Source organism: Amblyomma mixtum, chromosome 1, assembly GCF_055824585.1.
Source record: "Amblyomma mixtum isolate Tamu chromosome 1, ASM5582458v1, whole genome shotgun sequence".
NCBI lineage: Eukaryota > Metazoa > Arthropoda > Arachnida > Ixodida > Ixodidae > Amblyomma > Amblyomma mixtum.
In genome coordinates this window covers 274,959,165-274,982,033 of record NC_143012.1, presented here as the reverse complement: position 1 = coordinate 274,982,033, position 22,869 = coordinate 274,959,165, and the positions used below count along the sequence as shown (strand labels likewise).

Sequence of the window (22,869 nt, the reverse complement as noted above, 5' to 3'; positions counted from 1 at the left end):
GGCCGTTAGTAATAACGGCGTCAGTTTTAGAATTTAGAAAATGTGATTACCGCCGCTGCTGTGGCTCAACTAATTTGGGTCATTTTTCGAGCTATTCGAAAACCGCGCGTTTACCGGAGGACGCCAAGCGACAACAGTCAAATCGTGAAACTCCATGGCGCACGTACCACGCGACAATCTCTGTCCCGCCCGGGCTGCAATGCTCCCGCCACTTCACTGCTCCAGCGCGGGCGGGGCAGAGAATGTCGCGTTGTAATTGCGTAGCGAAGTTTCGCGATTTGATTCACGTCGCCCTGTGCCCTCCCGCCGTGCGGTTTTGGAATGGTACAGAAATAGCCCAAATTAGTCGCACCACAGTGGGGAGGACAATCTCGTTTTCGAAATTCTAAAAACTGATATGGTTATTACCAAAGGCCAGCAACCAATCTCTAATTGCACGGAGGAGTCCAACGGCAATAGTTGGAAAGTTCGTTATTAGAATATAATTAATAACTTTACTAGTTAACATGATTAACCCTCTTTTTTCACATCTGCTGACACTGATTTTACTGAAGAAGGAATGGGCAGCTCGGCGTGTTGAAAATAATAGTTCATTGGGGGTTGTACTGCGCGTAAATGACGAACGACAAAGTAGCGCTCATCTATGTCACCCTCCTCTTTCGTCTCTATTGCGCTGTACTATCCACAATGAACGGCTATTAGTATGCCACAAAAAAGCTCCCCTTCGTCTCAAAACACTATCTTTAATATATTTTGGACTTGCTATAAAAAAGCCTGTTATATGATCAATAGTGATTTATACTTGTATTATTCGTATCACTCCCACTCGTAAGCTGTTCGTGCCACTGATGTGGAGAGATTAGATTTCTGAAAGCCTAGCACCTGGTCAGTGCTTTTTCTAGAACACTATTGCATTCTTTATTAAGACATGCAATCAATAAATTACATAATTATGCAGCACACAGAACATTTACCCTTTTGAGCTGCAGAAAAAGCCAGAATAATGTTAATTTAAACGGCCGACTCAATTACAGAAATTATTTCGGCCTATCAAAGCGTTGCTAACATAGCCACGAATCACCTTGCAGATATCAGGCCTTGTGGAAAAGCGTTGCATTGGAGAGAATGTTAGCACTGGAAAAAAGCAGGTGCGTACGAAGATAAAACTCTCATGTTGTTCTCCTTAGAGGGAGCTACTTCACGCAAAATTAAAGCAGATCAAACATGGCCAAAATTATACGCAGCTGGTGAATATAGCCATTACGTAAAAAAACCAAAAAAACTGCCATGACCATCTGATAAAACGGGAAATGGGCAGCAGACACTCGGTTATGCTGCTATATTGTCAGTAACCCTCAATATGAAAGTTAGCGCCAGTACATTGGTATATTTGTTCATTTTCGTCCTTCTTAAATAAATAATAGTTGCGTAAAGGTAGATTACTTTGAAACCAGCTTTGCGGAGAGATGTATGGGCGATAATGATAGAGATATGGGAGACCTTTGCCCTGCAGCGGGCGTGGTACGGCTAATGATGGGGATGGATGGTGACATATATATCTCCAGATAAAAAGAAACGCAAGAACAATAGCCTAATTTTTAATTAACTACACCACAATGAAACCAGCAAAATGCTTCCAGCTAATACATGTTAAATATTTCAGAAGCAGCATACTACAAATAATGAGAACCACCGAAAATTCTGCTTAGCATCAAACAGCGTAGACGCCTCTAGTTCTTATTTTAAAAGAAGCGCGACGCACATGAAAATTCCCATACCCCTAAAAAGGCGCTAGAACATTCATAAATTAAAAGGCTGTTCTAAACTCAAGCACAGAAAAGCAAACCGCTGTCAGGAATTTAGGACAGCCCTATTTAGCGCCGCGTAGCCTTGCGGCATATGATGCTTCAGTGGCAGAAGTCCGTTCTTTAGCATCACTGACATTACAGATAAAGGACAGTGCTTTTCCGCAAGCTTTAGGCGCCAGATGATCTCCATATTTGTTTATTTATTTACAGAATGCTGCAGGCCCTTCTGGGCCAAAGATAGCGGCGTGTCTAGGAGTCGTTTAACATTTGCTCGAAAAAACATTCGGAGCTTAAACAACCGTGTCTGTGAAAATTGCGGTATATATAGTTCTTTTGGGTTGAAAAAACAGGACTTTCGAAGAATCCACAACTTCCATCGCTTTTCTCGGCGGCTTCTAATAAAGCAGGCATGTTTGTAAAGACAAGAGGAAAATTGTCCAGTATTTGCACTTTCACAGCAACGTTATTTCATCTGACGTTGTGCACTCGAACGCACACGTCGGCTTGTAGCTGAGCAGTCTAACGCTACATAGCACAGATGAAAAATTTCTAGACCGCACCTTTCCTGTCAGTCTGCAATTTATTTTTCCAGAAAGAAATGCAGCTGTAACTTTCTTGTCACGCACTATTTGGGGGAAATAGCAGCGAAATAGGCCGCTGCCCAGAATTCCTGACAACTGTTGTCGAAAGCGTTCTAGGAAAAAAGTATTAGTTGCGAAGTACTTCAAAAAAAAAAACACAGACATACGTCACGAAGTGCACTAAAGATTACAAGATGGGTATTTTAAAGACCCTTTACAAATCTTTCGCTTTAATAAAAGTGTTTACTATAAGTTTCAATGATGCTAATTTATGTTCTCGGACATCTTTCAACAGTTGCTTTTCTTTTACGTAGGCGTGGTTCACCACATAATATTTGTTTGACGGCAAAGCATGCTTTACAGAGCAGGATTATCGAATGGCTTAATGATTATTTTGGACATGCACTGACGCTAGTAGAGAAGCAGAACGAGCAGTCTTGCCACCTTTACGTCGAAACATGGGAGATGATTAGCAATTAAGCCTTTCAGTGGTTCGTCGATGCTTAAGAACTGGTTAGCAGCGGCAGAAAATTGAGTTGTTCGCCGCAACGAATGTTGAAACGGGAGACAGTAGCCATGCCAGACATTTCCCCACTTTAAAGACCCTTTGTAAATCTTTTCCTTTATTAAAAGTGTTTACCATAAGTTTCAATGATGCTAATTCATGTTCTTGCTTATCTTTCAACAAATGCTTTTTTTTTTTTACATAAACGTGCTTCACCACATAAAAACTTATACAGTGGCAAAGCACGCTTTACAAAGCAGAATTATTCAATGGTTTAATGATGATTGTGGAGATGCACGGACGCCAGTGGAGATGCAAAAAAAGCAGTCTTGCCACCTTTAGGTCGAAACATGCGTGATGATAAGACTGTAAGCCTCCGAGTGGCTCGTCGGTGGTTAAGAACCGGTTATCAGCGGCTGAAAATTGAGTGAGTTGTTTGCCGCGAGTGTTGAAACGGGAGGCAGTAACCGTGCCAGGCATTGCCCCTTTCTTGTACTTAAAAATTTTTACACTAAAGGCTCCTTTACCCTGAGACGAGTGGACCACGAACCTTCCGGCACGATGACCTCTGAGGGGATTGTATTCTCTCTCCGGAAAGTGGAGGCTTCCTCCCTCGCAGAGGACGGAGAAAGGGAAGGCCTGGGACGATCCTGGAGGGGCTGGGAGACGGGGTTAGTAGCTAGTCTAGTGTGTTGACTTGTCGTGGTCGTTGATGTAGCGTGCGGCCTTTTCTTCTCCTCGTGAAATAAATGGTGGTTGCGTTGTAGAAAAAGAATGTGTGCAGTGAGTGATCGATAAAGTCGTTCGAATCGCTCCGTTACTACAACGAGGTCGGGCTGTCCAATGAAATTTAACAGATATCTTGTATTTTCCCACCACCAGAAGACGACCGAAGGCTACGCGAATGTATTAACAAATAGTTGATATGTTAACGAATAATCATCATCAGCTTGACTACGTCTACTGCAGGGCGAAGACCTTTCCCGTGTCTTTCCAATTAACCCTGTCCTTTGCTCGTTGCGGCCACCGTAACCCCGCAAACTTCTTAATCTCATCCGCCCATCTAGCTTACTGCCGCCAACTCCTACGCTTGCCTTCTCTTGGTATCCATTCCGTTATTTTCAAGGACCAGCGGTTATCTTGCCTTCGCATTACATGCGCTGCCAGAGCCCATTTCTTCCTCTTGATTTCTAAGAGGATGTCATTAACCCGCCTTTGTTCCCTTATGTAAAGACATCAGATCTTTTGAACACACAACCGTCATTTTTTGGAAACGATATTTACGGTCAGTACTGCAGGTGGGCGCCCTTTGACTTTTTAACACAGAGTAAAAATTTTTCTGCGCCACCAAAGTCACAAGAGGGCGAACAATAACAGTCGCTGAACAAAAAAAAAAGAGAGAGAGACGCTAGCATATCGAAGGCGCCTACACGGCATCCGACGAAAAGCGTGCTCGTTACTCCATATCCTTCACCACCTACAGCATAAAAAAGAAACGAGAGAAAGGAGGAGGCGCAGGCGCCATTAAGCGATCATTTCAAACATCGTGTATGGCTGTAACCATTACGCGCGCATCGCGCTCTTTCTTGGTCAGCAAGCAAGAGCTACTCGGCGCCGCAGTCTGTGGAGAATGAAAGCCGATGGGCCCCCCGGTGGGGTTCATCCATTCAAGACGGGAGTTATAGGAAGCCGGTATTTCTCTCGCTTCGCCGGCCCGCCACCGCCGAGATGGCATTATGCCGTGGCGACGCGCACCCAGAGGGGAGCGCGGTAGAGTCCGCCCTCGCGTATTTCGCTGGAGCTTTCAGCAAAGGAGCGCCGCGAAAGCCGCCATTGCCGTCGCTGCGCGTTATTGATGTCCGGCAGCCGTTCTGAAGAAGCCGAACGTCCCCCATTCACACTAGTCTTCCGGCTTCGCCGAATGAATATCGCCATCGTCCTGGCCAGCGCCGGGAACGTCGTCGCCGCAGCAGCAGAGGAGGACAGGCCGGCGACGGGGTCGCCTTCACCGCTGCTTTTTTCGCCCGATGTTTATACGGGCTACCGAAGCATCGTGGCCGGAAAAGACATGCGACTTCCAGAGTGCGCGCTGGTCGCCGGCCCGACTAGTCGGCTCGGTGCTAAATGGGCTGAGCAGTGTACACGGAGAGAGAGTACCGGCCGTCTTTCCCTCTTTTCTGCTTCCCAGCTTTCCTAGTTTTCCTCTTCCATTTCCTTCCTCGCAGTTTTTCTTTCAGCATTGATTGTATTTGCTCTGCTTTCGTCTTTGCGTGACGAGAGTGCAGCCTCTTCTTTTGCGGCGAGAATGTCGATGCGGATGCGATGAAGTGACGTCCGGCGGCCAGTAGACCGAACGGCCGTTCCCTCCCGGTCTTCAGCGTTGACGCGGGACGCAGTGCGGGTCAGCAGTTGCTCCCTTCTCTCTGTCTTGTTTCTCCGAACGGGCACTTCATAAAAGATGATGTCTTGAGATGCGCATCGGACCTACTTGCTTAATGTCGCTTACGCTCTCATCGTAAATGCACGGCCGCCGGTCGGCACTCACAGAAATTGCGACGACGAGCAGCTCGAGCGAGATCTCTGCAACGAAGCGGAATTTTCAGCATCATCAGCTTCCACATCTGCCGGTCTTTGTTGTGCGTTAGCAAAATAGCACACTCATGCCAAAAACTATTTTTCAGACAAATTAAAATCGAACATATGGCTTAGCTTATTGTTTATTTAGACAACTTGTTTCATCCCAGCACTACTGATGCTACATTCCTCTCTCCACCGACCGAGAAGTGCTGGGAAAGCGGCGAACATTTCTCATCCCCTGCTACCGCAACGCAAGCGATCGTACGCAAGTTTTGCCCGAATCGCTAGACGGCAACACAATTCCAGACTCCGGCCTCGCCAAAGGTAGGCGGAGAAAATTATGCAGCGAAAAAGAAAAGCTCCGCTCTTTGTCAGTGCATCGCTGCGTCGGCTTCGCGCCCGCAATTCTCGCCGACTTCTATGCAAAAACAAACAGGTCCAAGCAGTGCATACAGGCGCAGGACTCTGCACGACGTTCTTGTGCACGCATCGACCGATGCATCCGTAAAAACAACCTGGAGCCTCATGAAAAAGTGAAGCATCGCTCGCCTGGTACCCAGACTCGTGCGGCGCAGCCGAAAGCCAGGCCACAGGAGTCGATGCTCGCAGCAGCCCCAGCCGCAGCACCCCGAGCCGGGCCGGGAGAAGGACCGCAACTCGCGTGCCAGCGTCGGCAAATAATTCAACCTTATTCCGAGCCCGCCTGCCTCCCCATCTCCCGCCTGCTGCTCTGGCTTACGTTCCCCAGAATCCAGCCTTATTGGCAGCGACGTGACCGAGAATCTCCGCTGAGAAGCGAGAGCAGCCCGGCTGATTTCGGTGACGGCTGCGTGTAATTAGTTTTTTTCCCTTTTCCCATTCACTTTCTTCCTTCATACTCTCGCTGTTACATATGCTTTGCTTTTGTTCTTTGCACGACTACCCTGTCTTCTAACCAGCCAAGCGACTGGCTCGAAGACGAAGTTCAGACAAAGCGCACACGTTGGAATGGATCACAACCTTTTCGTCTCTTTGTTCCGCGTAGCTAAAGGAGAGCTTTTTCGGTATCTTTTGTTAGAAAAATGTGCAGAAATAGGTTTTATGTTTCACTGTTTTTGCCTTTGGCGCCAAGCATAGTAGAACTTGCAGTTATGTACATCTTATGCAGAAATTGTGCAGGCAGCCGAGTTCGCTGCGTGCAGTGGTAGATTGCCCAGTGCAGAATTCGGCACCTGGCGGCAGCGGGTCTTTCGCCCGATAATAGTGCTTCGTACACCACTTGGACACAAGGACCTCATCATCGTTCACTGCTCGATTTCATTAGATCAGCGAACCTTTACTCATTTATTTAGGCATCCTAATTTATCATTACATGCCGTTTTATGCCCTGAGGCATTCAACATCGCATTAAAAAAAAAGTACTTCATCCTTTTCGATATTGGAGGTTTCTCGTGTCAACCACACCAAAGTTTTGAAATACCAGGGATGAGAACATGAAGCAAACGCGGTGGTTTGTGAGCATGATGAAAAGATACCAGGGTAGCACTGGAGCAGGTATCGCATCTCATACTGCTACTTTCAGAACGAAAGCACTTATCCGGAGGTACATAGCCTAGCAAAATCTTTGCCTTCTTGGCCCACCGGGAGCACGAGCCTAGCGCCTAGCCCGCCCTAGCCCGAGCGCTCTGTCCCGCGGCAGTGCCCGCACGTCGTCTTCTACGTGTCACGAATTCGGTGGTTATGTCCCTAGTATGTTCATCTTTGGTTACAGGCGCGAAAAAAGACAGAACATAAGACAGAAAGACGGGACGAAGCGCCACTCACAACTCATTTATTCGAAGAAAACATGCACAAATATATGCCGTCTTACATCCAAAGAATACTGTCATCTTCAAAGTTGATATGATAGCGAATGGGTGAAAAAATTGCTATCAGCCTTGAACAAAGATATGGATGTGTCGCTGACGCACATGATTCCTTTTATTGCAATAAAAAAAAGCTTCGATTAGTTCCCTAGCTTTTGTGCCTTTGCTTTTTGACAGAATTCGTACCCCAGAAACACATGGCTCACAAGAGCGTGACGGGCAAGACCTTATATGCTTAGGGATATTTGGGCCTTCTTAATTTTGCTGAACGTTTCTTTCGTGTTCCCTGATGTTCCCTAAGCATATAAGGTCCTGCCCGTCACGCTCTTGTGAGCCATGTTTTTCTGGGGTACGAATTCTGTCAAAAAGCAAAGACACAAAAGCTAGAGAACTAATCGAAGCTTTTTTTATTGCAAAAAAAAAGGAAGCACGTGCGTCAGTGATACATTCATATCTTTGTACAAGGCTGAGAGCAATTTTTTCACCCGTTCGCTATCATGTCAACTTTGAAGATGACAGTAGCCCTTGCATGTAAGACGGCATATATTTGTGCATGTTTTCTTCGAATAAATCAGTTGTGAGTGGCGCTTCGTCCCGTCTTTCTGTTTTCTGTTCTGTCTTTTTTACCGCCTGTAACCAAAGATGAACAGTTACCAACTTGCCCAGCAAGTCGTTCTTTTCAGTCCCTAGTATGCCTTGCTTTCGTATTGTTTACGAATGTTGTATACAATCTCTGTAATTTTTGTAGCGAAAGGTAGACTGGGCTAGGAGAAGCGCATTTCACGGTGCCTGCCAAAGGCCACTACTGCGCATGCGCCGTTACCATGGCAACCAGTACCATTGCAACCATGGCGCAAAGTCGCGCCCCGCAGCTAGAATATAAGCCGGAAGCGATGCGCTCGCTGTTCATACGTGCACAATGGAAGAAGGATAGCGGTCGTGCTCGTCACGGCAGCAGTACAGGCTGCCTCACATTGAGCCTTCCGATTCAGAAGTCGCCGCATGGTACAAGGCCGGCCCACAGCGTGAACACGAGACGAGAAAGGCTAAGAGGGCAGCCGAGACGTCCGAAGAACGAGAGAAATATCTCGCGAAGAGACGCCGCCAAGCTGCTGAACGACGACGATGGCGTGTAGCTACCTAAATGTCAGTAGACGAAACTGCTTTCGCTACGTATATCCTGGCCTAGCTGAGCTAAGCCACTGCCAGTTTCTTCGAATAGTGTGGGGTTCATGCCGTATTGAAAGTAAGCGACACTACCATCTATAGCTCTGTAGCTTCGTGAGCGAGACACATTCAGTCAGAGATACATAAGGCAGCTAATGAAGTCATCAATGTAAGCAACACCTCTTCCTCTGCAGAGGTGCTGTTATTCGTCGCCATGTTGGTGATGAGGTTATTGGTTTTGCCCTCCTGCAAGCGGGCGATACCTCTGGCAAAACTGACAGCATGGTCGAGCAGCAAAGCTGGGTTATTTTCTGCAACACCATCAATCTCGTCAAATGCCGCAGCGCCGAGAGATACTATTAACGAATCTCGGTGGGATCTAACATATTCTGCAAAATTCTCAAGCGCTCTGGTAGTTCGACGGCTGTGTATGGTGTTGTCCGTTGATAGAATAGCTCACTTCGACCAATGGTCGACCCTTGGGCCGTTATACGTTAACAATTACATTCCGAAAATCACGTCTCTGGAGCACGTGTACAAAATAAGAAACGGTGTGAGGAACGTCCGGCCATGATTTGGAGATATTGAAGTGCACGTTCTGCGTGGTGTCATCCAGCCAGCGATGCGTATGTGCGGGCCGTCCCAAGATTCTGTTACGTTTTTTAGCACAGCGGTAAATCGTTCATAAAGTATCGGCAATGGTTAGCGTCAAGGTTCTGAGGCTAGGTAGGTAGGTAACAACTTTATTGGTTCACGAAGGAACCAGGTGATAGGGGGGGGGGGGGGGGGGGTAATGAGGAATCATGACGACGATGGACCCTCGGGCCACTCTAGATGGCCAGGCACTGCTGTCCATCGGTGACCCCTCGGACTCAGCCTTCTGCCAGAAGCTGTATCTCCGGCAGCGAGCTGCGCAGAGCAGCCTCCCATCGCTCCTGATGTCCTGACCCTTGCCACGGGGGCTTGGGTTTGTTTTGCCAGTTCAGAAAGTCGTCTGTGGTGCTAGGACACAAGTGGCAGTGAGGAGAGGTGTAACCGCGGGTTATAATTGAGAGAAGGTAAGGGGTGGTGACTGCGGCCGTTTGAAGCCGGCGCCAGAAAGCCTGGTTGCTTTTTGGAAGAGATTCATGCGGTTGAGGGTAGATTAGGCGGGAATTGCTATAAAACTGAGTTTCGATTACGGCTACTACGGTATGCAGGCGCACGACTTGCTCGAGGTGCGAGGTCATCTTGCTGTCGTACCTCGCTCCTCTGTTGCACTAGTCGGCTGCATTCGCTTTGCCGTTTTTGTGGGCGTACTTTCCGGTCGTCGCTAGACTCTGCAGATTTGGGCCACACTATATATACTCCGTTTCATACATAGCAGTCAACGCTCCCAAAGCTACGAAAGTAGTCCGCTGCAAAAAACAAGCGAAATGTATCCATCCGCCTCGCGTCGTGGCTGAGTGGTACGAAGCGCGCGCCTGTCTGTTCATTTTATAAGAGGCCAAGGTTCGACTCCCGGCGCGGCTGTGTTTTTTATTTATTTTTTGCTTAGTTTTCTAAAAGATTCATTAGGTAGAAACTCGAAACTGTCAAACTCTAATACCTTCTTTGAAAAACACAGCGCTGTTTACTTGTTTCGAAAGGAAAAGGCAATGTAGTGTACGGCATACATACGATGTAACTTGAGTCGGATGGCGTCGAGCGCAAAGCTGTCATATTTAATACCCCTGTCAAGCGGGCAAGTTAAGTGCACTTACGAAGAGTGTCACTCGCCGTAAGTACACTTTGCCTCATCTAAACGTCGCAAGTGGAGTGTCACTCGCGGAAGAGTGCACTCCGCTAGGAGTGCGTTCACGAACCACACTTTGAGGGCTGAGTGCGTACCGTCGCCAGCAGCGACTTCAACGGCAAAATATGCATAGTGCATAAAAAGTACTTACAACTTTATTTTACATGCTATAACACTGTTTTCAGAAAACGATTCGTTCGTTATAGCTACAAGCGAAGCAACAAAACATAGGGAACGAGATCAGATGCGACATACATCGTTGCACGCCGCCATCTTGTTTGTTGCCGTAATTCTGGATAGCCTTGGCTGATCTTGGCTTTTCTTCTATTTCTTTTTTTTTCATCGTTAAAAACTGCTGAACCTTGTTTTATTGGGACTGATGCTTGGGCGAGTTGGTATGCCATGTTCAAGAAGAACAGCGCGAAAAGACAAGGACCACAGGAAGATACACAAAGACAAGCGCTGTCTTTGTGTATGGTGTACTATGTAGCGCTTGTCTTTGTGTATCTTCCTGTGGTCCTTGTCTTTTCGCGCTGTTCTTCTTGTTTTATTGGCGCTATCACGTTAAGCAATCAATTATTATGAGTCCCATTTCTTTTTCATTGACCTTTCAGAAATTCTGCTCATTTTCTGGCGCCATTTTTTTTCCTACGAGCGCACTTTGCTTTCCCGTTTAGCACCGCGTAGCCCAAAGTGTCACTCGGGATGCCGAAGCTCACTCCCCGTGAGCGCACTTAACTTGTGCGCTTGACAGGGGTATAACACTGCGAGAGCTAGATATTGTCACCTTGCTAGGTCGTTTTTGCGGTGATCTTATTACAGTAGAGAGACCTTCTTTCTTGAACCTCGCTACTGTCCGAGGGCTCACCTCGTTCATCTTGCCCACAGTTTCGAGAACTTCACGCATAGTCTTCTCCGGGAAGCGCTTCCTTACGCTAGAGTAAACGTTGACACTCACCTGCTTGCAGTCTTTCGAAATTTTCGGAGACTTCAGCTTGGAGAATAGGCGAGCAGGAGATGTTTTTGAAGCCGCAGTGGACGAAGAAAACAAGCGAGTAGGAGATAGAGGTGCCATTTTCGCAGACTCAGAAACCGAGAGACGAAAGCAAACATCACCGGCCGGCCTAGCAGCGAAAACCTGATACAGGAGGAGCCGGAAAAAACCCAGAAAACTAAGGCACTCTGTTTTGAAGAACATAAAAGAAAAAGCAATCTTTTTGCAACATAAAACACTTTTGTTATTATACTACAATATCGGCCAACATTTACTTTAGTTTTAAGTTCATTACTCTTTTCACTTTCGACGCACTACATTACGATGCGGAGGAGGAGTGCGAACAGGCGCCTCAGCCTTCGCTGCGTTGACTGCTATATATGAAACGGAGTATAGGCCTCCCTGGCTAACAGCGCCTTAAACATTATATAATAGCCAACGTGGGAAGGGTGGGAGGCAAGTCTGTCCAGCTCGACTCTCGAAATACAGCAAGCCCTCGTGAAAAGAGCCAGGGTGGCAGCTTTAGCAAACGAAATCTTGAACTAAGGATCCCACCAACCTGCCACAAATTCCTCTTGCCTGTTTCCCGTCAGTAAAACGTTTTCATCCTCGTCATATATTAACCTGTGATACTTAATCACTAATGGATTTGTAGTTTCTGCGTCGTTTCGCAAAATATGCTGAATTAAAAAAGTACACGCAGTATTTTTTGATGCGCACATTTAATGTTCCTTGCGGAGCAGTGGCGTATTTAAGGCACGTTCAATCAATTAAATGCGTTTGCTTTGTCCTCTTTTAGCCGCGTCCTTATTGTTGCTGATGTATGAAAAACAGCACTGTATATAGAGCGATATCAGTCCCATCACTGCCTTGCTCCAAATGGCATGCGCACACCCAAAACAGAATCAAAGTATATGGTGCAACAATCACACGAGGTCGAAGACGTGGAAGCGAGGGGTTAGTCCGCAACACTTTTGACGATCAGATTGCCTGCGCAGGGCACGCCCCTCTCCTATGGTAGAGTGAAATAATGTTGCACGCAAATATTCACTGAACATATATTGCTGTTACGCCCCATTAGACCAATTCTCCCAGAAGAGTCGTTGGCGAAAAATGCTCAAAAATTATTTTCATTTATTTCGTGATCAATTTTCTTCCGTGTTCCAGCTTCGTTGTCAACGGCTTTTACACGGAAGCCCTTATATATGACATGTCACTTCACTATTTTCTTGCATACCTTTATACCTTGCAAAATCTCCAAAAGGAAAGTGCTCGTAGTATTCTTAAAAGCCTCTTTTGCTCAGACATTTTTTGTTTGTTTGTTGTACGTTGCGCAGTGTGCCACCAGATGAGCCGCGGCATCATCACCGTAGTGGCGCCCAACGTGGGCTCCTCGTACGAGACGCTGGTGTCGCTCTCCAACACGTTCCACATGCCCTTCGTGAGCACTTCGTTCCCCGAGTTGGCCTCGTACCGGCCGGCCTCCTTCGGGGTCTCGCTCAAGCCCAACTACATACCGGCCATCCTGGACGTCATCAGTCACTACAACTGGTCCTTCATCATCTACCTCTACGACTCGGACGACGGTAGGTCACGCGCCACCGCCTCTCTGGCTCGGACGCCTCTGCGTTTCTTTTTCCTTGTCTGCCTTAAATATGCGACTTCGTTACCTTTATTCCTTTCTCCGCGGCTTCAGGTGTGCTGCCGTGGAATCTTGAGGCTGAGGGTCTTACATGTCCGGTACAGCCTCTGTCCTGCTTTCCCCAGAAGAGGCAACACACGATGAGAACATAGTGGCGAACAAGCAGGACCCGAACATTTTAGATTAATATTTTGGCTTTGCGCTCATGCTGTGCCAGCAGGGAGTGTTTCCGAAAAAAAAAATGATTGTGGCGTGAGATAAGGCTTCACTTAAATGGCATCGTAGTGTGCCTGATGGCTGCATGAGAGCTATGTAAGCTGTCAGACACAATATGTTGGTAACTTTACGAGATATCCTTTTTTTCCTTGGCACACAAGCGTTAATCTTAAGTGAATAGGATTACTTGTGCCGTGCCTGTCTGGCCTTAGTATCGCAGCTTTAAAAGAAAGGATGAAGAGGGACGCTGTGAAACGCGTGAGCGTTAAGCGCCCCGCGTCGCAGAAAAGCCGGTGTCGAACTCACCGTTGTTGGCCGCGAGCGAAAAATCTGCGAAAAGTTTCAAAAACGGCAGCCTAGTTGGCAGTTGGGTCAGCTACACCACGTGACCTTGTGACTTTGTCGCCACTTGCCTACCGGAATGTGAGCAAACTGGCCAATGGGGCATGTGACAGTTAACGATTGGTGACGAGAGGTTGATCCGAGAGAGCAACCTGGTTCTCACAAACCCCATCGGGGGCAGCACCTGACGTCACAGGGCAGTGGCGCATCGCTGCATCACTGCGTCAGGAATGCTATGAGGACCCCAAGCAATCTATGGATATAAAGTGACCATTTCCGCACATATCAGTATTAAGTCCTTAACTCTAGCGTGTCATACACTTACAGCGGAGCTTATGTGTCCTCTTCTGTTTTTTTTTTTTTTTTTAAGATAAATACAAATGGGAGATAAAGAATGCTGCGGACATTCCTGCCTACACGCTGAAAAGGACATGTGAACCTGCGTCCTTCATAGCTGGCTTGATTTTAGGCGGAGCCTTGCCTTTTCTGTGCGTCGAATTCTCTTCTCTCGTGTAGTTTCTTCCAGTCGCCTGAAAAGAGATAAATATCCTTACTATGCACACTGAAAATGAAATATTCGTTTCACCTGCTTTGGGCTCGTACGAATGCTATTGAAAGCAAAGATCGTATCTAAATGGTTTCAAAAATTTTTTGAGCAGTAGCAATCTCCTTTTTCTTATGTACTATGTTAAAATGTACAACCATGCCTCATTGCTTTTGATCTTTTCAAGAGATCAGGCATTTTTTAGCATAGCGAAAGACCGCTTTCTCATTTGCATAGTTTTGTCATTTTCGCACTTTACACATAGATAATAACTGAGTAATTACTCATTGGCATCCACCCAAGCGAAGCCATACGGCTACATAGAAAATCTACACACCTTCCATAGAAACTTCTTAGAAAAATTTGTCCTGGTCCGGGGTTCAAACCCGGGACCACCTCTTCACCAGAGCAGTCCCTCTACCAACCTAGCTAACCAGGATTGCTAGCAAATGGTAGGGTGAGTGTGAACTGTTAAATAACTGAAGTGGGCAATGAGTAATTACTTCTCTATTACAAATCTACTCTATCTTGTAGGATTCCCTTAAACATCTGACTTATACTTCGATCTTTGCTTTTATTCTAATGTGCCGTTTTATTTTAATCAGGTATTTTTGGTGGAATGCTTCTTTGACTACTTACTGTTCCTTCAGCAGTTTAGAGAAAAATGACTCAGTAAACTTTGTATTGAAGAAAATCATAATTTTGTTCTAACCGACGATTTCTATTTGTTGAGCGACTGTTGTACAAACAGAAAAATCAGTTAATTAGCATCATTTTAAAGAAATTGGTTCTTAGTTTATATTTTTAATAAAGCATGGTCTTGCAGGAACGTTGCCTGGCGCACTGCTGCCTTCCTTCCACCTCTTGTTCATTTTATTCACTCAGTAATTCCCCTTTCCTTACCTTCTCTCTACCTTGGAACAGTATTTACTAGTTATTGCTAAAATTAACAGTCGAAATGTTTTTTTTTTTATTCTAAAGAAGACTCTTGGCCTACCTGTTTTTCAGGAATGCTAATGGAAATGATAACAATTGATAACAATTGAGTGATACTCTATTGCGCAATTTTTTCCTTCTTACATACATGATACATATTGGAGCAGAACTTCCCAGCCAAGCTATCCTGCGCACTATACAATAAATTTGTTTGGGAAGACCTCGACAGATGTGGCTCCCATCTTAGGAAGCCACTTAAAATGAGGATTAATTCTCGCCTATTAGGGTTCACCGTCTTTACGCAACTCTGTCGTGCACACCTGATAACCTACCAGTGTAACTGGTTTCAGAGCTCCACAACATCACTAACAAACTTTTTTCACGGCTTAATCGGGTGGGCACGTGACAATCACCTCGCCTTGAGATTTAATGTCAAATCTTACTTCAACCTTTTCTTTCCTTCTCTGTTTTGTTTCCATTCTGTGGTTTCAGGCAATGCTGCTTTCTCTTCTATGATAAGAAGACTTTTTTTTTGCCTTTCCAGATGGGCTGCACAAGTTTAAAGTTATGCATTTCGGCTTATGCAACACCCCAGCCACATTAGAATGCATAATGGACGCCTTATTGAAAAGTTTTAAATGGTCCACATGACTTTGCTGTCAGATAACGTCATTGTCTTTTCACCCACATTTACGCCTTGCATTGCAGAGCTTTCTAAAATTCTTTCGCTTTTCCGCCATTCGAGACCACACTTCACTCTTCCAAATGTCGTCTCGCGCGTCGCCAGATCAATATACTAGGCCATGTCCTCTACGAGACGGATGTTGGTCCCGATCCGGAAAAGATCCGAGCAGCGAAGCAACGACGTCCGAAGGTTTTTGGGCCTTCGTACTTTCCTCGATTCGTTCAAGGCTACGCCGAAGTTGCTCAGCCTATCACAGTACTTCTTAAAAAGGATGTCGTTTTATTCTGGGGACCCTCTCAAGAACAAGCCTTCACTAAACTTGTCACAAAGCTCACCCCGCACCTCTACCAAGATGTTACGGGGCAGAAGGCGGTCGCAACACGTAGAACCACACAACACAAGGCATAAGCACAAGGCACACAAGGAACACTAGCAACGGCGTCATCGCCGTTCTCTGGGTGCGTAACAATACAATAAACGCAATTATCGGGAAGGAAATGGCAGTGTGCAGATGCACGTCACTGTCTTCCAATGCTGGGAGCATTTTGCTCAATAACCTGATGGCTATTGAATTCTTAATGCAAATTTTTTTCCCTTTTCCACCTTAATTCATTTTCTATCTCAGGATTAGTTGCAGTGATAATGCTCAAAATGATTGAAGTATACGACATACTGCTTTCCACTGAAATATATCAACTAAATGTTCGCTAAGCCTGCTCTGGAACGCGTACAAATGCTTTCTAGAGCGCCTACGAATAGGCCACCACGTTACGTTTCTGGCCGTCTTTTAAACGGAATCTGTTAGGTTGTCTTCCTCCTGATAAAACACGTCTCGAGGTCTTTCGACACAGCTGATGCGGACACATATAAAACGACAGCTCCTGAAACAAAAGATACGGCAAAAAATTCTTTCATGACCAGCTCGCTGAGCTAGTTAATTGTGCCGCGATCAGAGTGTCTCATGACAGGCAATGGCGCTTAAAACAATGTCTGCATTGGCTGCCACGACAGCGATGAAACGACGCACTGCAATAGCGCTAACAATATGACTGATTTTGAAGCGGTGAATTACTCAGAGAACCTGCACTTACGTACGGTTCAGTTTCGCTGTAAAACTGGCTAACAAAAAAGAAATGCATAAAAATATATAACTCCATAATAAACTTTGCATTTCATCGAAGGCTAGCAAAAATATGTTCCTTTTTAGACGAGAAAAAAGTATAAGTATTTTTCTTTGTTTTCATTTTACTTCGTTGCCGAGAATATGCAGCTTTTAATGATGATTATGCCTCACGTGATACGAACACAGTAGTACTCTATACCATACTTTTTTCTTCTTCCCTGTGCTTGTATTTATGTTATTCATGTAGCATACACCGTTTTCTTCAAACTTCTTAACACATGAAAGAAACTTCATACAACAACTTTCGTAATCGAGCCAGCGCTGAGTTAGCTTAGCGCATTTTATAGCCTTTACAATGATAGCGAGCAACTTGATGTGTTTCGTTATACAATGCGCCGTCTGTTTACGTCCCGTATATGTAACGGAAATATGAACAAACCAGCTCTGTCCCAAAAAGAATGTTTAAACACAAACGGGAGAAACTGGTGTCGCCACACAGACGCCCACACCGAGCCATTTATTCACCCAGGAAAGGCGGAGTAAACATCTTGCGGCGTTTCTGCATTCTTCTTTCGAGATTAGGGAGCCGAATATAGAAGCGCGTCCTTCCATTCGGACTTGTCGTCTGTTGGGCACTTTTAAAGAAAAACACAACGAATACAACTCACGAAAGACGCTCTCGCGTCACCTTTCGTTGACGCCCACACTGCGGAGTAAACTTCAGGCGCAGACACATCTCTCTCGCGCAGCATACGCGCATCCCTCAGAAGTGGAGAACACAAGCGTACGCCCCCACTCGGAGAGTCGAGCTTTCTTCCCAACTCGTTCAATATAAGCGCGGCTGGCCCCGAAACTTTGCCGGCGTCGTGTCAGAAAATGCTAGGAGCACGGCTCAGTGCTAGCGTAGAAAGCAAAAAAAAAATCTCACAGTCGCAGGACCCAGTGAGCGAGAAGGGGTGATGCCAAGTGGCACGCCTCTCTGCCCACTGAGCTGCAATGATAATAACAAAAAAGAGAAAGGGGAGGAGGAGGATTGGGAAGAGGAGACTGCAAGGATGTGGTCTGGGACAAAAGGTTCTAATTTCGGTCTCCAGTGCGCCTAGGCTCGTGGTGATAACGGGCGACGCGTGTTTCCACGGCCAGTCGTGCTTAGCCGTCTCATATTTTTTCCTTTTTCGCGCAGACTCCCAAGATCATTCTGCGGAGCCGAGAAACCTCTGTGATGTTTATTTCTCTTAGTGGGGCTCTCAATCTAGCTTTTCTCATACTTTTTCTTTTCTTTCCCTTCTTGCTAGGCCTATCTGCTGGGCGTCATCTCACGTGCCCGCAGGCACCGAGGCTGCTGAGGTTCCACTCTTATCCGGGCATAGCCTCGGGGCTATTTTCTTAACCCGGCAGGGCCGAACGAGTGTTCGCATACAGCGTTCGCGCGGCAGTGCAGCGGCGGAAGAAAAGAAGGGCCGACCACCGAAAATCGAGCCAGCAAACAAAAACGGGCCGCCAAGCTGAATAGCCGCGCGTCTGCGTGTGACACGGGTTTGTTTTCCTTACGGGCAAATTATCCCGCAGGCACTGCGGCGAAACACACCGGCAGGGCTTTATGCTCGATACCCCTCTTTACGCGAAATGAGGCGTGCAGATTTCAACGACACACTATATACCAGCGTGGCGGGACGAACGTGTATGAGTTAGGACAAACAAACTTCCACACTCGTTAGTGCGAAGATTGTAGAATAAAGTTGCATGGCCCATGTACGTTATATTTCCTTAGAAAAAGTTATGGTTATGCCTGCTGAATAAGGACTCGTGATCTCTCATTCCGTTTCTTTCTTTTTTTTACTCGGGGCTGTCGTTAACTGACTAAGCTTCTAAAAGTGCTTGGAGAAGCGAGTGTAATGTGTAGTTTTTTGTTATTGTTGTTACTATTCTGACAACCATGCGAGTAGTGTAATGAATTCTCTTCAGCCGCTGCATATTTTTCAGCACAGGTGGAAAAACAAAAAGGTAAAAAAGGAAGCGTAGGTTAACAACAAGGCAGACCTGTCCTGTATTCATTAAAATCTCTCTCCCTCTCCGCTTCAAGAAGCTACTTCTGCTGGCAGTACGTAAAAACTGATTGCCATTTCGCACGTTGTTGCTTTCCTTTCTTATTTTATAGTTCTTCTTTAAGCACACGACGTAATGTACATGAGACGCCCCTTTTACCATGGTTTTTATATGTGAGTTTTTATACCTGAAACCATCTGGCCATTGCTCTACGCTAACATCCAAGCAGGCGAGGAAACAGCAGAGTGTTTTAACGTACAGTTTGATGAACCATAATTAGCCCCTCAGTCTTGTGACGCATACCTCGTTGCGTAACTTATGGTAACCTGAGACACATCTCCAACCAAAACTTTTTAAATTTCAAACCCAACGTTTCGCAGTCGGCTCGGCTACGTCTCCAGGGTTGAGGGGGATGTTGTGGCTATAGCGTCTTTAAACGTATACAGGGCCATACGTTTTTGGGTAAATCAGTTTTTGCCCGATTCTTGCACCCAAACATATTTACTAAAGATTGCGTTGAACCCGACTTCTTCCAGAAAATAAGCCTTCCAGGAAACTTACTTTCCCTGCGGACAAAGCTGAAGACACCATAGGAAAACTCGCCGATATCTCGTGCGAACTTCCAGAATTGTGTTTTGAATACTTCAGTCACTGTCAACTCCTTTTAATGCTTTTTATTCATCACAGTGCTTACTTGAGGCCCCGTTAAAGGCATCCTGCTGGAAGGCTCTACTGCGTTTGAAGTGTCCGTATTTACGGTTAATTAATGTCGCAGTCTATAGATAAAGTTAGTTCGGTGTCTCACGAACGCAGAAAGTGCTGCGCAGCAGTTGACAATGTGCGCGGGGAAATAATTAATGAAATAAACAAAAACGAAAATTCTGAATTAAGTAACAGAAGGTGTGCAGTGCAACCTGCCATTTCCAGATTGTTTACAAAACATTATGCGAAAAATAGGACATCTGACGTTCCGTACAATAGCGAGCGCTTCGGCTACAAAATATGACGCGAAAAAATCTTAATTATGCATCTTTCTCCCGAATAACCCGATTTGTACCAGAATCGCAGATCACAACTTATCTCGCGATTTTTACCGAATTTCGATGCAGGCGAAGTTCCAGAGGCCCGTGTACTGTGCGATGTCAGTGCACGTTAAAGAACCTCAGGCGGTCGAAATTTGCGGAGCCTTTCACTACGGCGCCTCTTACAGCCTCAGTCGCCTTGGGACGTTAAACCCCATGAACCAAACACACACACACGCACGCACGCACGCACGCACGCGCACACGCCCGCGCACACGCACACGCACGCGCACACGCACACACGCACACACACACACACACACACGCACGCACACACGCACACACACACACACACACACACACACACACACACACACACACACACACACACACACACACACACACACACACACACGTGGAACGTCAGGTCACGTGGAACGTCAGAAGGCAATAGTGCTGGAAAAATTGGCAGTTCGGTGCACCAACAATAACAAAAACATTTACCCGTGATCTCATCTTCGAGGTTTTCTCGCGCATACCTTTTTTTTATTAAATAAAGGGGGAAAAGCCCCCGTGTCAGTTTTCGAGCACGCAAGGCCAACACATATATGTTTAAAATGGAGCGGGGGAAGGGGGGGGGGGGGGGGGGCGAGAAACAAACAGGACGAGCGCTTACTTGAAAACGTGTGTAAAGACATCCTGTAGGAAAAAGGAAGCGGCACAAACACCGACATTCTCTTTCATCCAAAAAAAAAAAGACTATCGTCTTCAGCGCCGTCCAGTTCAAGATGAGGTACCAACTAGCCTCAGTCGTGGATATTTTTAACGCACATACAGATTGGTGGAGAACATTGGGCATTACTCCTCCGTTCGGTAACAGCACTTGAGATAACTAAAACAAAAAACTGATTTCTTGTACACCACAGCTTCAGCTGCCGTGTGACGCAGAGTGAAGGGGAAAAAAACAAAATCCCTTTCCCCTGACATGCTGCACCGTACTTTTAGCACACAGGTGCTTTTCCATGCAGACTCCTTTAAAATGCTGTTGGCCTGTTATAACCTCTGACCCTGAGCACAACGAACTAGCCACTGATGTGCCGTGGCGTGACAAGCTTTCGTTAGATTGGAACAGGAGAGTTTAATAAGGCTTATTTTCCGCCACAGTTTCTTACTCTCAAACTCGTTTCCTTTTTTTTTACCTTAAAAGGCTGAAATATAGATTTCCATAAGAGGCAGGAAGAATAAACTGAAAACGTTATCACATTGACGGTTAATTTTTCATAGTTTCAACAAATTGGGACAAAGATGTGACGACAGTATTGTCGAAACTAAACAAACTAGTGATAACTAAAGGACCATGCAACAAGGACACGGACTACAATACCAAATCTCTTTGCCACAGCATTAAAGGACTTCAGACACCTAATTTTATTGCGTGTCTTCTTCTTTACAACGATGCATTAGGCTGTAGAATACATGGATCACCGCGTGGCATTCGCGTACGGCCACTAAATAGGTCGTAACTGAATTTCTTCTCTCATACTAAAGTTTTTTTTTTTTAATCAAGAGAACAATGGCTCTAGCGTGTAGTTGAACGTTAAGTCAAGTGAGGCTGGGAGGAACACCGATATGAACGCTGATACGTAGTTTTAGCTCAAAATGTCATTTGAACCAGCCTTCTTGAAGAGCTGGAATTACAAAAAACTACGTATCAGCAATTATATTTCCGTGATTGTAAAACTCCATGTGCTCGAAATTTCTGGAGCCCTCCTCTACGGCGTCCCTCATAGCCTTAGTCGCTTTGGGAAGTCAAATCCACATAAACCATAAACTATAAAGTTCAAGTACATGTCACAGCCAGTGTTCGGCTGATGAAACCGAACCAGCGTCAAGAAGAAATTATGTTATATAGCGGTCCTGGCCAACCAATTCGCGTGCGCGAATATTTCAAAGCATGCGCATCGCTTGGGGTTAGAAACATTTTATTCATTCTGGAGAGAGTAGCTACGCGCTTTCTGAACCTGTTCACCAGAAGAATTACCAGGCGGAATGCTTCTTCATTGGCGTTCTTCTCCGTTCCTAGTTGGCACCAACAGCGCGGCTACGGCGGGCGACTACGTAGACTTATTAAATGACTCCGAAAAAGCGCGAGGTATACAGGGAAACTAATCGCCTACAGTCTCACCTTCTAGGTCGATGCAGCATCCCCGATTGCTAGGTAGTGCAAGATGTAGGACGACGCGATGTGTGCCGCGAAGAAGCTTTTTCGCATCACGAACCGTGTGATGTGCTTGCTATTTCCTGCGAGACCACTACGTAGAACACGGAACATTAGTAAACACTTAAGTCATATAGTTTGAATAATGCAGATGCGATGCCTCTGTTCTTTGGAACTTGATCTCTCAAGGCGAAGTGGATTTGAAAAATGGCAGTTATTGCTCATTAGCACTCCTGCCTAGCTTACCTAACCAAGCAGCGCGACTTCCTCGGACAGGCGTTGGACCAGGGCTCTATTTCCTGCCAGGGCGGAATTTTCTTCAACAAGGAAATTCTACGATAGCTGTAGAGGTTTCCTTTGTAGCCATATGGCCGTGCATGGGCGGATTCCAATCAGTAATCACTCTCTTGTTTTAAATCACGTTTACCTTTGGTGATTCCCCTAAAGGCATTGGGTGTAGTGTATAGGTGAGCGCGATCGAGAGAATGCGTGTGTAAGGAACAGTCTTCTTTCCGATCGACCACTGTTTTCCAGAGAATCGAAACGTCCTAGCCTTCACAAATTTTTAACAAACAACCAAGCAAGAATAGTGCGAATGAGCTATCAGCGAGGAGACAGCTGGGAATTGAATTTCAGTGCTTACCGCCGTGTAGGCTTTATCGGAGAATATTCTTTGTAGCTGCCTTAAATACAGGGGGCCTTAAAACCTTTGTGCCCTAACAGTGGCAGCTACTGTCGTATTTGAGAAGGCTCGAAGTTTTCCGTCAGGAAAGGCTTTCCGCAATGGCATCGATTGCGCCGTTCACTGCAATTATTCCGAGCGTTTTTATGCGACTTCGCAAGGC

The 22,869-nt window shown here is 46.0% G+C and overlaps 1 protein-coding gene across 5 annotated transcripts in view; it reads left to right on the top strand.

The window, feature by feature from the left end:
* Positions 1 to 22,869, top strand: part of LOC149371752 (glutamate receptor 1-like) — a 173,862-nt gene that overhangs the window by 77,249 nt on the left and 73,744 nt on the right. For all 5 annotated transcript variants that reach the window (XM_089566037.1, XM_089566040.1, XM_089566039.1 and 2 more), the window contains one exon: positions 12,588 to 12,836. In XM_089566037.1, coding sequence (XP_089422163.1) covers positions 12,588 to 12,836 — 249 coding nt within the window. The remainder of the gene's footprint in view (positions 1 to 12,587; positions 12,837 to 22,869) is intronic.